The sequence below is a fragment of the Trachemys scripta genome, chromosome 5 (assembly GCF_013100865.1).
Source record: "Trachemys scripta elegans isolate TJP31775 chromosome 5, CAS_Tse_1.0, whole genome shotgun sequence".
Classification (NCBI taxonomy): Eukaryota; Metazoa; Chordata; order Testudines; family Emydidae; genus Trachemys; species Trachemys scripta.
In genome coordinates, this window is record NC_048302.1 from 54232798 (window position 1) to 54248591 (window position 15794).

At 37.8% G+C, this 15794-nt stretch overlaps 1 protein-coding gene across 1 annotated transcript in view; it reads right to left on the bottom strand.

Moving 5' to 3' along the window:
- Nucleotides 1-1847: 1847 nt before the first annotated feature.
- Nucleotides 1848-15794, bottom strand: part of TTC29 (tetratricopeptide repeat domain 29) — a 204947-nt gene continuing 191000 nt past the window's right edge. Inside the window, exons 11-12 of the mRNA XM_034772973.1 lie at nucleotides 3085-3160; nucleotides 1848-2185 (exon numbers count right to left, since the gene is read on the bottom strand). Of these exons, the coding sequence (XP_034628864.1) occupies nucleotide 2185; nucleotides 3085-3160 (77 nt within the window). The 3' untranslated portion in view covers nucleotides 1848-2184. The remainder of the gene's footprint in view (nucleotides 2186-3084; nucleotides 3161-15794) is intronic.

Below are 15794 nucleotides of genomic sequence, written 5' to 3' on the forward strand. Positions count from 1 at the left end.
CACCTAAGATGTCTGCTGAAACTAACAAGCACTGTGCCAGGGGAAAGGATTGGGCCCAGACTAGGAAGGAGTCTAGTCTGTGAAAGAAGCTTATTGGAACATCTCAGAGGGTGAGATTTTACTTGTAATCAGTTTCTTAATGTATTAGGCTTAGACATGCGTGTTTTGTTTTATTTTGCTTGGTGACTTACTTTGTTCTGTCTGTTATTACTTGAAACCACTTAAATCCTACTTTTTATTCTTAATAAAATTACTTTTGTTTATTATTGAACCCAGAGTAAGTGATTAATACCTGGGGGAGCAAACAGCTGTCCATATCTCTCTATCAATGTTAGAGAGGGTGGACAGTTTATGAGTTTACCCTGTATAAGCTTTATACAGAATAAAATGGATTTATTTGGGGTTTGGATCCCATTGGGAACTGGGTGTCTGGGTGCTGGAGATAGGAGACCAGCTGACTTTGGTTAAAGTCTGCAGCTTTTGGGGCATGGACGAGACCTGGGTCTGTGTTGCAGCAGGCTAGCGTGTCTAGGTTAACAAGGCAGGGTTCTGGAGTCCCAAGCTGGCAGGGAAAATGGGCTCAGAGGTAATCTCAGCATGTCAGGTGACAGTCCCAAGGGGGTCTCTGTGACCGAACCCGTCATATTGTGTTAGATGTATTGAATGTGTATTGCATATATGCAACCTGATCAAAAATGTGCAGATGGAGTTAGAAATGTTGTATATTTTGCATAGCCTTAATAGAAACAAATCCTATTATCACATGTTCTTACCCAGTTACACAGATTGCAGCCCTGAAGAGAACCAGTGGATAGAGTTATTGTTATGGCTAAGGCTCTCACTTTCACAGGACTGTCATAAAAACTGACCAAAGGACCTAATGGCGCCTCCTTCTGAGTCTGAACCTGGGAGGCTTCGTTGTTAAAGAAAAAATAAATCTCAATTATTTGGACTCATAAACCTTTGTTTATTTAGATCTGAAAGAACTGGTTCTCTGAAATATATGATAGATTGAATCAATTTTTCCAAATAAAACTCAAAGGGTTCCCAACATCCTACTTTTACTACATTTTTCAGAAGGATAACCTCAATCTTCTATCCTCCTAGCTTCTATCTAGGTCAAGGGTTACAGCAGCCCTGAAAATGGCCACGGAGAACTGTGGAAACCTATTGAAGTTTGCCTGCTAAGAATCATGAGGGGAATCTCCTGACAAGAAAATTTGACCAACTCAAACTAGAATAAAATTCTCCAAGCAGACGTCACTGTACTAAAGGAATCAGAGTTTTAGATTATTAGTGGGTTATTAGCTAAAATCAGTCTCCATGGATTTTAGTTTGTTTGATTACAAGAACAAGCACAGGGTGCACTTTTAAAAGGTGTCTTGTGTAGCTTTGAACATGTCAAATACAGATTTTCAATATGACAAAAAATGTCCATGTTCAGTATACTTGTTTCACTGTTACGTTGGGTTATTGTTTTACTAGGAACAGTAAGCAGCGTTTCAAATGCTTTGTTTATACAGGCCTTTCAAGAGAGTTTAATAGTTATGCTTAATCACAGCTTAAACAAACCTAGTTGTGGCTGAAGCTGGTTAGGGCCAAACTGTATTATAAACTAGATCTAAACCATGCTATAGTGCACCAACCAGGCTGGATCTTTTCTAATCATGTTAAAACCCAGTTGAGTCACAGCTGTTAGGCACTTTTGTTAAACTCAACTGAAGGCCCTGTGTAAAAGGGGTCAAAATCTGAGTGTACTGTTACAGAAATGGACAAAATGCTGTATATTAGTGTTAAAATTCGCATATATGTTTACAGCCTCATCTTGCTGAATATCCTCAACTCCATTGACTTCAATGGGAGTTAAGGGTGCTCACAGGAGGTACACTGTAGGATAGATTATGTAATAGGTAAATATATTGGTTTTCCTTTATAATGCTACCATTCCTTTTGTATTTTATTTCAACAATGCAGGGTAGTTAAGATAAAAACCTTCGTGACACATATTGAACCTGACACCAGTCATATAAGGACCTAATGTTGCTGGGCACTTGCACTGCAACTCTGTGCTCCTTTTAAAATTACAAGGTGAAACGCAAACGTTTTTCTGCATGTTTTCTAATAAGGATCTTCTTGACTTCATCAAAAGGGTTCAGAGCTTTTTCTCTGAGTGAGCTGGAATTCTCTGTAATGAAAAATAGCAAATTATATTACTGTAAATTTCATGTAGTGTAAGTTTGGGATTTTTCTTTCCAGACGCAACAGCTTGTTAATGGATTTGTTTCTGCCTCAGAAGTTTATACCCCTAAAGTGAAAGGAGATTAACTGATCAGCAATCAAAAATCAGTTCGATGCTAACAGCAAAAAAGTGTGAAATTATGTCTTTGTCAGTTTTGTGAGAAGGAAAAATATTGTTTTTGGACAGAGCAAAACAAAAAAGACATTCAAACAGCTTGTGGAAAGTCAGAGTAAATTGTTCCCTTTGACATCACTGTGAATTTTGCGAGAGCAAGCATAGCAAATATGGGCCTGTTGACTGATGCTTTGCAGTTATGTTAAGAAAAGGAAAAATATCAGCTTTCCACGAATTACCAGAAAAGCTATGATAATCTTTGCAAGAATTAAAGTAAGGAATACTATGTTTAGCAACGCACTAGCAACAACAAGTAACAGATACTTGAGTTAGCAAAATATAAACTAAAGTAAATAAAAGATATTTGATTATGTATCTGGAAAGTTAGAAAAATACTAAAAATAAGATATGTCTGTGAAAAAAGGAAACAATATAAATGAAACTGTAAACAAGTTGCATATAAAAGTGTCAAGCTATAAGCAAATAACAGAACCAGACAGTATCAAAATCAGACTATTACTAGCTGCAAGGCATTCTCCAGATTGGGGTAACATATACCTTTCTGTTATGTGCTGAACAACAATTGCTTAATAAACTCCATCAAGCTGACTTATCTTAATTATGAACTAAATTCAAACTTATAAAACATATCTATTATTATCAATTCTTATCAATTGATTATTATTAGGTAACAGGCCTATAGGAGTTTAGAATGGGGGCAAATACTATACCATAGAGGTTCTTGAACTGGGGTCTGCAGAAATAGTTCATTGGTCTCCAAAACACCACTTGTGTCTTTAGCAAGCTCTGTTAAGAAAAATGTGAATTAATGCTTTAAACATATGACTCGAATTGTAGCATTTAAGCAAAGCTGAAGGCTGAGACAATTTAGTTATTCCAGTTAAAACATTCTCAGGCTAGGTCTACACTACCTGCCTGAATCGGCGGGTAGAAATCGATCTCTTGGGGATCGAATTATTGCGTCTCGTCGGGACGCGACAATCGATCCCCGAATCGACGCGCTTACTCCACCAGCAGAGGTAGGAGTAAGCGCTGTCGACGGGGAGCCGCGGAGGTCGATTTTGCCGCCATCCACACAGCGGGGTAAGTCGGCTGCGATACGTCGAATTCAGCTACGCTATTCGCGTAGCTGAATTTGCGTATCTTAAATCGACCCCCTCCCCCCCGTAGTGAAGACCTGCCCTCAGATAGACCAGGTCTAAGGTATCAGCTCAACTTCTTTTAGAAGCAGGCTGAGAAGAAGTAAGCCTAAGGGAATTTTAACTGGGTATAAGGGAGCCTAACTTCACTGCCTTACATATTACCTCTGAATTTGGCCTTAGAAGTCCTGATTCCCATAAGCAGCTGACAACACTGCATTGTAGGATGATGCCAATAAAGGGCCTGATACATCACCATGCAATGACATTTTTATGTTGGCATAGCAGCTCCACTGATTTCAATGGAATCACAATGTTGTAAAACTAGTAACAGAGTGGCTGCATGTGTATATATGTGGAAATATAGATATATAGACACATATTTACATGTATCTATTTATCTGACATACATAGATACCTACAAAAGTGGTGGAGATTCCCACATGAAAAATGATGGAATTTTGTGATAAATTGCATTTTTGTACACTTTTGCCTGCATTTGTTCACTAAGCTATTTCTACCACTCTAACATTCGAAACTTCTGAGAAGTTTCAAAATACCACCAAAAAACTCCAGAACAGCCTGTCACAAATATTTGTATTTCCCAACAGCATATCCCTTTAAACTGGGAAATAGTCAACTCTGGACTAGTAACATATTCAAGGTCTTATACTGCATTTTGTGACCCATTAGGGCTAGAAATAGGAGTTCTATATTACTGGAAAGCTAGGAATCCCACTGACAAACATCCATTGTTTCTAGCCCTAGTTGGTCTTGAAATACTTGATATTTAAACTGTGATATTTTAAGTATGAAAAAAGCTATTTTAGAAACATCTAAAAATTATTAGAATTACAGCTATAACTTTATTTTTTCTTGAAAGCCCAAACAGCCTATATGGTCAGTCCCCTGTACAGGTGGAGGGATAAGAAAGCTGGCACCAATACATTGTTAAAATTCCCTCTAAAAATATTTTTCAAAAGTTTTTTTCCCCCCTGTAAAATATGTAACATATATGGAGACACTGATGGTGGGGGTTGGGCTGAATGTTTTACTGGCACATCTATGGGATTATCTTCTACACAACTCAGCCATGGCTTTCCCATTTGCGAACAATGAGACTCTTGCCAATAAAACCATACCATCATGCATTCTCTCTCAGTCATTTTGTGTGTGTGTTTATAAATATGGACAGATAGATATACAGATGGACAGACATGCATTTGTGTGTATGTGCGTATGTAATATATATAATATATATAAGGCCCTTTGTTTTCAGATTTTACTGATTTTTACCTAAAATGTCCTGGGTTTTACAAAAGCTATTTGTTTTTTTTACCTATTTTACCTAGTTTTGGACACTTAAGTACCTGAAAATACCGATTATGTAAAGCAAATCCAATCCATTACATTAGGTAGATGTATTTATGTTAATAGTAAATTAGTCTAAGTGTATATGTAAGGCTGTCTGTTAAAGTAAGTCAATGCATTGGAAGATACACACATGTGCATGGATGTCAGTATGTGTATGTCAGCATTTGAGTCCTAAAAAAGGAAATGCCGGAACTCGCTGGATCAGATTTCCCATTCTGGAAGGAGTAATGGCGTCTTGGTAACCTGTTGCTTTTTTTGGTCCTTCCATCCCCCAATATTAATCCCACTATTTACCCAGAAAACTGTGAAGTTAATTGTTTGCACTGATTTTCATCCATTTTTAAATGCTTGTAATAACCCCAATAAATTCCCAGGAAATTGTAAACAAAATAAAAAACTGGAAAAGAGGGGCCTTGCATGTATGATAAGATGTTTCTGATGTATTATAATTGCTTCTTTATTGGCAATTATAATTACTGGAACAAATTTTCAGAACATCTAAGCTCTCGAATTTAGCTACTTCATTGTGTGTCTAAATGGGAACTCAGCTCTTTTGAAAATATTACCCATTATTTGTCTGGCACCATTAGTGTGCATGGAATTTTACAGACACATGGTGAAATTCCGGCCCCATTGAAGTCAATGGTAAAATCCAATTGACTTTAGTGAGGACAAGAGTTCACCCAAACTCTATGCACTCAGAAGTTTTTAATGAAAATGAAATGTATAACATCTATTTTTTAGACTGTATATTCTGCAGGGCAGGAAAGTTGGCATTTAATTATAACTAACTGACTAACTAATAATAAAATGAGAATTCTCAACAACTCTACTGTCTGATGCGGGAATCCTCCCTACAAAAAAGAAAAGACATTTTGGGGGACAGGAGAGGGAGGAGGAGTGCTATTTACAACAAATTTTATGCAAATGTTTTTATTTCAATGGACTTGTGTGTAGCTTATTATTTATTTTATATATTTATAAATGGAGATATCCCATCTCCTAGATCTGGAAGGGACCTTGAAAGGTCATTGAGTCCAGCTCCCTGCCTTCACTAGCAGGACCAAGTACTGATTTTGCCCCAGATCCCTAAGTGACCCCCTTAAGGATTGAACTCACAACCCTGGGTTTAGCATGCCAATGCTCAAACCACTAAGCTATTCCTCCCTCCCCCCCAGGCTTCTGGCAGCTCTGCTTATAAGTAAAGAAGCAAACCAAACCAAACTCCAAATTAAAAAACTAGCTAAAAGCAACACACAATATGGACTATATTGGAAAGGAAATAAATAGAAATAAATTAATTGTGGTAGCTTTTGCTATTAATTTACACAAAGTGCTTAAAATATTCAAGTTAGTATGTCAAATAAAAATTAACAATGGTGCTATTGTATTACCTACATATACACACACATGCAAAACAACATATATACAATGTGTTGCTGTGTGTGTGTATATATAAAACAGCAGATGTTCCTGTTGTTTCTATCTGAGTTCTTACCCCATTACTGCATGTTATACTTACCAAAGAACTACTATAAGGAAGCATACTGCATTTTCATTATACATGTTTCCAATTGATACAACATATTCCATATAATTTGACTCAGTATTAGCAAATATGGCATTTTCTGTCAGCTATATATGTATTATAGGCTCTTCATTAAACTTTTTATAAAACTTACCCATGATAGGCTATAGTATGTATATCGTCAAGTTGGCTTAAACCAAATGATGAGATATGATCCATTATTCTCATCTAAAAATTACTTGCCTTTTGAAAGTTCATGAAGCTGTTCTTAGTTATATGCTGCAGAATGTCGTGGTGAGGCAGAAATAAAAATACTATACCAAATAATACCACAATCAGCAAAGTACGTGTCCTATACTTGCAAAAGATTTTCCAATTTTTTCCATTCCTATAAATGAAATTTAACCGAATGCTTTCTTTCTAAAAGCAGATTTGGCCTCCTCTTTTAGCCATGTATTCTGAGTGGTATACTTAAAATAGAGGCAGTTGTACTTGGTGGTTTTATGAATATAAAGATTAATGAATTTGTATAATTTGGGCATGCAAAGCATTTTTATCAGGCACATTCTATTCAGGGTAAGCAGTAAACCGTATATAAGGGTTGTGTCAAAGTTTACTGAATAGGGCCCTTGGTAGCTAATGTAACGTTTCTCCAACAAATCAAAGGTATTGTTCTATGCTCACATGAATATACAGTAGCCATTACCTTAAATTTAAAACTCACTATGAGCAGCAAACACACTGTAGGGATATGAAGGCCATATTGTATCAGTAGAGTCTGCAGAGATTTTCCTCATATGGCTTTGCATTGCTGAAATATATGTTGCAGTTGAAAGCTAAAGGGATTACTTTTGAATAGTCATCACAAAGGTTGATTATATTCGTATATCATTTAGCTGGACCCTGCAGGCTATTATTCCATTAGCTATGCTGGCCCCGCACTGTCAAAAAGTTGATCATACAATGTAAAAATGCTATGCATTCTCTTAAGCTATGTGAAGTGACTGAGAACCATATAGCAGTCTGATAAGAGTAGTGTGCCCTTATACTGAAGGTAAAGGGTATTTAAAATAAATACCTGCAAAATGGAGGATAACTTGTCATAGTTGAAATAAACACATAATTTAGTTTACCATTTTAAATTGGTGCTATGTAATTTTTACTAGGTTAATCATACCAGTGAAAGAATATACAGTTATGAAACAGGTTGAAGTGTATTGTTTTTAATCTTCAAAAATCATATAGCTGACTGGAGGAGTTGTACCACAAATCACTGGTTTTGATCTAAATATTTGCCCAAAATTGCATTTTTAGTGAAAAATGTTTGCTGATTAGGGTCTCTTTCTTTCTCGCACACACACACTTTCACTGTTTAACACAAAGGAGATTTTTATCTCTAGTTTCCATTTTGCAGATGCTTTAATTTTATTTTACACTAAAACCTGAACATCACATGAGACTGAAAGCATCTTACTGTTCTGCCATGCAATGTAAGCATGGAGTGTCTCTAGATTCTAACATAGGCAAAAGCTTCCATGGGGGAAACAATACAAATGAGCCAGGTTAGTGAATCACAGTATTTATTAAGCGTAGGTATTTTTAAGAGCCACATACGATAGAGATGAATTCTGAACATTAGAGATATTACGTGGTGGGGTAAGCAAGAAGATGGGAATTTACCCAGCTGCATTTTAGAATAAGTTTGTGGCTGAATATTTATTTTAATACAGTCAATTGTAGACCTGCCTGTGCATATTTCAGGCTTGGTGAGCAGGCAGAAAAAGAGAAACAACGGAGTCAGCTCAGTTAACTTAGCTTTCAGATCCTCCTAGGCCAATTTGTTAAAAGTAAAAATAAATAAATAAATAAATACAAGACCCTTAGGGATTCTGGCCTAGTTAGGAAGGAGACACCTCTACTTTCATTAGACAAAGTTGTTTAATTTAGATTGTAAAAATGCTTTATTTGGTTCTCTTTTGAGATTATGTATTATACGGGGCACTGAAGGAGTCTTTATGAGCACCGATGGGAGCCCTAAACAAATTACAGCAGGTATACTGAACAGGTAGGTTTATTTGATTAAAGGCTTAATAGTTTGGGGCAGGTTTATGAATTGGAAGCAGAACTTACTTTATGTTCTGTTAAATATAGACACTCTTGAGACCACGAAAACTGTAAGGAAAGCACAATTTTTTTTTATTAGGATGGGAAGGCCTAATGGGATACAAATTTGTCCCTACTTGATAACTTCCTTTCCTCGTTTATGCATATATCCAACAGCCATCTGATAAGTTTCTCTCTTTCATGGTTGGGGAAGACATCAGACTTTTGGGCAACCTTGAAATCTTTCCAGTCCTGTAATGATCCTGAAAACTACACATTAGTGTAGCATATAGTGAGATGACACCTTCACAAAAGCCACCTGTTGAATACTTAACTCTGAACGGGCTCTTCCTTAATATAGGTTGGATTCTTGGCTACAGACAGACAAAGAAAGGAAATTATCAGGTAAGAACAAAAGAGAAAGGATGATAGGACTGTCACTAGTGATCTGTGCAAACATAAATGAACGTTAGTGACAAACAAGCGTTGGTCCTCAAAAACATTGATAGCTTTCTACAAGGTCCTCCTCATGGGGGAACTGGTCCTTCCATTAAAAAAAGATGCAGACAGTTTACTGTTATTATCCTAATCTTCTCACATCCTATCCCAGCCTCCTCACACGTCACCCAAATTATTCTCCTAAAATTTGAATACAGCATCTTATCTGTGGCTAGAATCTATTCCCCTTCTTTCCCCAAGTTTGGGAGAAGTCAAGAAAGAAATTTTTCAGATGTGATGCTTTGAAAATTTCCTATTCTTTCATTATTTCAACATTTTCCAGCAGCACAAAGCAGTTTGAAAGTCGACTAAACCAGCTGGTTGGGCTGGAGAATCCCAGGAGGCACAGAGCTGGCTTATTTTCACTCCAAGATTTTCAAAAATCACTAACGATTTCTGGGGTCAATTTTTGGGTGCCCAATGTGCGCTGTCTTCAAAGTCCCTGATTATCAGCAAGTGCTGAGTACCCATGTTCTGAAATTCAGGGCCCCTCTGAGGTGTCTCAAGATGATGAAGATCTCATTAGTCATCACTAAATCTTTTAACTTTTGTTGTTGCTGAATTGTACTTTATTATCATCCTGATTTTCAAATGTAGTGATAGATTGTCCTGATTCAACATAAATGTCCTTGATTTTAGCTTTCTTTTGCTTTTTAATCTAGTGCTCTGTGCAGTTTCTTTGATAGTTTCCTATTCTGGAAAAATTATTCTATCGTTGTTTTGTAAAACGTGGCTCTGCAGTTTGCTAGCCTCTAAAGGCCTGCCTACTCTTCTATAGAATTATATGTACTTCTGCCTTTCAGCATCTCCAGTGACTACTTTGCCCAGTGGCTTCCAAACTGTTTGACATCTGGGTATTTGGAGGACACTATAAATTAGTGTGCTGCCTGGGAATTTGTCTTCCAAGATCTTAGCCAAAGGTATCTTCTGGGTACAGAAATCAAAGCCAGTGAAGCAAAGAAAAATTTAGCAATGCATCTGCTACAAAACAGGATGCCAGGGAGATGTTTTTGTAAGCTTTATATCTTTGAAGGAGTCTTACCATGAGTGCATCCATTCAGGCTAAGAGGGTATGGAAGAAGCAGAGAGAAGACAATGATTCTTTCAAAGCAGAGGCAGAATCCCTAAAATTGAACTGTATCTGAGTTCTTTGGGGGCAAGAAAGTTATCCTCTGCAGTGACCCACCTTTTCCTCTAAGATTCATGAATAGATTTCCCCCCTTCTCTGTGGAAGATGGACTTACCACCTTTACAGCACTGAGCAGTTACTAGTTGTAGAAGTCTTGGCAGCAGGGAACAAATAGAACTGTGCTGCCAGGAACCTGAAGGGGAGTACAGGAGAACCTGCCTCAACTCTCCCAATGATGACAGCCTTCACTGCCTATTTGTTACATTTTCAAACAAGCACCTAGATTCACAGATTTCAAGGCCAGAAGGGACCATTTTGATAATCTAGTCTGACCTCTTGTATAACACAGGCCTTAGAATTTCCCCCCAAATTATTCCTAAAGCATATATTTTAGAAAAACATGCAATCTTGATTTTAAAATTGCCAGTGGTAGTAGTACAGGAGAACCCACCACAACCTTGGTAAATTGTTCCAATGGTTAATTACTCACATTGTTAAAAATATACACCTTATTTCCAGTCTGGACTTGTCTAGCTTCAACTTCCAGCCATTGGATCATGTTATACCTTTCTCTGCTAGATTGATGAGCCTGTTAAATAATATTTGTTCCCCACGTAGATGCTTACTCACTGTAATCAAGTCATCCCTTAATCTTCTCTTTGTTAAGCTAAACAGATTGAGCTGTTTCTTCCATGCTGTCCCTTATGTATGGGAGGAGCTTTCTGTAAACATCTGCAAGCTATCTCATTATCCTCCTTCAAATCCCTCCTTAAAACTCTCCTTTGCCTTAAAGCCTACAAAACACTTAACAACAGTTAGGCAGCTAGTGTACTGAGACCACAGCTTATCAGGCACACTGGTACTGTCTCATTGTTTCCTTGTGCTTTCTCTGCCTCCATCTATCCATTATCTCTTGTCTTACACTTAGATTGTAAATTTCACGTGGCAGACTGTGGTTTTGTTCTGTCTCTGTACAGTGCCTAGCACAATGGAGTCTTGGTCTGGTTCTATGGTCACACACACACACACACACTAATGATAAATGCTGGACTCCAAGAACCATGTTTGTGGCCAGTCCCTGCATCCTCCACCACCCAGACAGACCAATAGGTAAGAAACCTCTACATGGGCAAGTTTGCGGAGATTTCCACCTGAAAGATTCCCCTGGCTGATTTTCCGACCAGACTGTGAAATTAGACCCAATGCTCTTAATTAGACCTGACATTGCAGCATCTACTTTTAAAAAGATAGGTAAGTCCTTAGTTTAGTCTACTGGTACAGCATAGAAGTTTTGGGTTTATCTATTTAGGCTTTGGGATTTAATGGGTCTATTCTTCCACATCAGGGTGGAGGTACATTGGTGGGACAGTGTGAGAAAGCTTACATTGTCACAGCCCATTTTTTCCCTCTTTCTGTGGATAAAGAGAGGACTCCAGCCTTCTAACCAGCCAATCTAGATCTTTTTATGAGAAACAGATTCACATGAAAAAGATTACACTGAAAAATGGAAAAGGATGTTCTGTTTATTAGCAGTCAGCATGTGGTTTGTGAGTTACTGTAGAAAGTTACAGTATTTTAGAGATTTTTAAGAACATGTAAGCAAGCGATAGAATTTAAAAATGAACACTTTGCCATAAATGTCCTCAACTGGTGTAAAATAGTGCAGCTGGACTGAAAGAAATGGAACTACATCAGCTGAGGATCTGGCCTTCCATTTGTTAAATTGTATCAAAAGAATTATTAGCTATTTAAAATGTATTATTCTAAAAATTAACATTTTCTTTGGATTATGCCATACAAATCATATTGTTTGCTCTAGAAACCTCCAGCAGGTGACTAAACATATTTATTTAATTTAAAATCAGTGCTCACCCCTCACCACACTTCTCATACTATGGTAAGGACAGCAGTATAGGAACTCATATAGAATAGTCTTAATGTGACAGATGTCTGATCAGCCTGGCTGAGGAAAGAAAACCCCTGCAGTCCCGAGAGGAAGGGACTGGCTGCGCTGGGGCCTTCCTCCCAGCCAGAAGTCACACAAAAATTGTTCCTGGGTGGACAGGAAATTAGTGGAAGGAGGAGAGACTTCTCCAACTCTACTTACTACCAGTGACTAGTGGAGGCAGGAGGGGCCTCTTGCCTGACTTGATTGCCTCCCTTTGGTGTATGTAAAACCTTCAGGGCACACAGCAGCCATTCTGCTGCAGTTGCTGCCCCAGCCTCCCTGTCCAATATTAGTTTGAACTTTATTTCCAAAAAACTGTATGTCTGACAGGTCACCAGTTTTGGGATCAGGAAGGGATTTCTCCCTTGGGGCAATACTGGCAGAGTATCAGGACAAGATTAAGAGGATTCTGGTGATTTTTTTTCACCTTTCTTGCAGTAGCCTAGAGGCCTGGTTTTAGGTTAATAAAGAGTAAGGACGAGAGTTGTGAGTGAGTTTGTAATTTCCTTGCAACTTGTACCAGTGAGGGCAAAAGCCTCACAGGGGCGAATTCCAGAGGTAAACATGAGACCCAAGAGACAATTCATGAACTTTATTTGCCTGAATTTGCTTGAAGAAGGAAGGAAGACCTTAAGTCTTGAAGACCAAAGTATCCCTCTTGTGTATCCTTCCTCCTCCTTACAGGAAGAGGGCTAGTGGATTCAGAGGTAGGTTGAAATCTAGGGATTAGTTGAAGGGGACCAACTCTGAATATTTGTTATGCGCTATTGAGGGAATATTGGACTCAAAGAAATGCATGTTGTTTTTTGGGGGTAACCCCCTTTGAAGTTAATATAGTTGCATTTTGAACTGGGCAAGAACTGGAGCTTCTAGCCCTTGAAAATTTTCTCGTTTATGAAAAAAAAATGTGTTAAATTCAGAACAAAATGCTGGAAATGCAAAATTTCCTGTGGAATGTAAGCTTTCAAAAACCCTGCTTCTACCTCCTCTGTCTCCCAGGTAAGTTGCTGAGGAGCCTAGGATCCCAGGGTTCCTGGGTACATGAGCTGGTATGGGGCTGGATAGCTTGGGCTGTGGAGAAATGGCAGAGGTAGGTGTGAGCTGGGAAGAAACTAGGCAAGTTGCTGTTGGAACTTCGTCTGGCTTCTGTCAAAATTGTGTCATAATTGACATGTTCCTATGGAAGGTTTAGATTTTCATGAATTGTCATTTTCTGATGGAAAAATGGTCTGTTGGAAAATTTCTGATCAGCCATAGTTGCAGCTTTCTGCTTTAAAATCTATCCTGTGTCTGTTTCATTCTTCATCATGTCCTGATCAAACCATAATCTAACCCCATCCTGAAACTCACAAGGCAAACCAAAATTTAATTAAAGCTTCTTTCAAACATGTCTGCTCCTGCTTTGAGGTTTGAGTGGCTCCTAGTCAGACTTCTTACAGAAGAAGTATGGATGTTTCACAGAGACAAATCTTGAAACTTGCCGGTCTCCCAATTGCAAAGTCCCATTCTGATCCCTGATCTGCAAACATTTATTAAAAATAAAACTAGCAATCTTACTTCCATTTCTTCTAGGTCCAGTTTAGATTTTACCCAATGCCAGATTAGGCACCAATTAACACAAATATTTCAGAAGCTGTACAACACTGAAGAATTAAAATTCTAGCCTCTGACAGTCCTCTTCCCAAGCTGAGTGATGTTCCCTTGTGCTGAACTCTGTGACTGCTGTAGTGCAAGGCCAGGCTAACGTACTCAGTAATATCAACAGCAGTATCTCTTACATGCATCTTAAGCAATCACGTAAACTCAGTATGCACAAAAGGAGCAAGGTGGGTCACAAGCAGCCCTGCCTAGCAGACAGAAGTGAGTTAGCAAACTTGGAAAGGTTTATTTGCCTGACTCCAACTCTCTCTGGTGAACTGCTTGCTGTGTCTCTATCTAATTCTTAATCTTTGCTTCTCTATTTAATTTCTGGCTGCTTTGGAGACCAGTTGTAATGTAGCAGCTAAAAAAAAAAAAAATATCCACATGTACTCATGAGCCTCCCTGAAGACCACTAACTTGACATGTAGGCCATGACAGCTGAGCTTGGACTAGTAAGAAACCTAATCCAGGGTTTCCATCATGTCAGCTGTTGCCTTTATTTCATTACAGTTCGGCTCAGCCCCTAATGGATTCAGCTTCATAAAGTCAGAAAAAGAGGAAAAGAAAGCAATTTATTCATGTTTCACTAGAGCTCACTGAAGACATGAAATTTCTCTAAAAATGCAAATCATTTTGTGCCACACAAGTGAGACTGGGCAGCTAAAGCTCTTAGAGGACAGCTCTTTCCCAGGGCTAATGTTTTTATACCCAGTGATTGAATAAATCGATTCCTTTATTATAACATCTCCTTTACTCTTTTTCCCCCTAGAAGAATGTAACCAAGGGTAATAAAGCACCATTTTTTACCATTAAGACAATTGATTATGCTTGTTAATTTTGTTTTTAATCCCAGACATATCAAAATAAACACCATAAACACATGTAGCAGAAATCAATATAGATCTATTCAGCTCAGGTTGATAAAAGGAAGGATTTAGTAAGAATCCAAGATATAAAATGCTAATGTACAAACTAAGCCTTTACTTATGTAATACGCCTTTATACACACTCAGTATAAACCTGAAAAAACTATTTCAGAAGAGCAGAAATAGTATACTTGTGCTGCATCAAAAATGACCCCGTAAGACCCCTTTTACTGAGATAGCCAAGGTATTTAATGTGAACATATGTTTTTAGAAGATTTCTTGTCTTATGTCCAGTCATTCTTGTTAATTCATGGGACAACATACTGCTGATGGGCTTTTTTATGTTATATGAAGCAAAAATTACATTTAACAAGTGTGAGGCTGGTCATAAAAAATAAATAAAACTACACTCTTAAAAGCCAGGAAATCACAAAGTGAGGCTATCAGTCATCCTTACAGAGCAAGGTGAGGACAATGTGAAATAAAATATATACATCTACACACAGACATTCCTAAAATGCCACTCATAATAGGTCTTGGCCATTACTTCACATACTCTGTGGATACCCTTTAGCAACACAATCTTTCTTGCCTAAGGGGAAGCCTCACTTTTGCTTCGATGAGATTTTTTTGCCATTGACCTCTATTTTCACAATAATGAAATTAGATAGTTTGAAGTTATTTTTAAGTTTCTGTGTTTTTTGGAGGAGTGGAAAGCAAGGGGCAATTTTAATTTTTCGGTGTTTTAATTGCAATGAGATGACTAGCTCAGAGCAGCAGGAGAGGAGTTCTGATAGCACTGGTGGAGATACAGCACAGTGACTCAGTCCATCTATTTTAAAATATCAGATCATCTTAGAGAGACAGGGACTGAATTAGGTGATTGAAACTGTAGTCCATTAGTCACACCACTGGTAAATAGTGACTTTTAAGGTCAGATTCTGCTCCTGGTTATATCTGTGGCAATCTGGATTAATTCCATTGACTTTAATGGAGTTGTTCAAATTGACAAGGGTGTAACGACAGATTTTGTTCTATAACACTGGTCTACAATTTTTGAGAAGTCATCTGCTTCAGAGATAAAATGTGCTATTTATTATGTATTTTGATGTGCTGAATTCAAATATGACAATTAAAACAACTGATTGGCTACTGTTTCTAAAATATTTAAGTTTTTACATTTTATGTCTATGT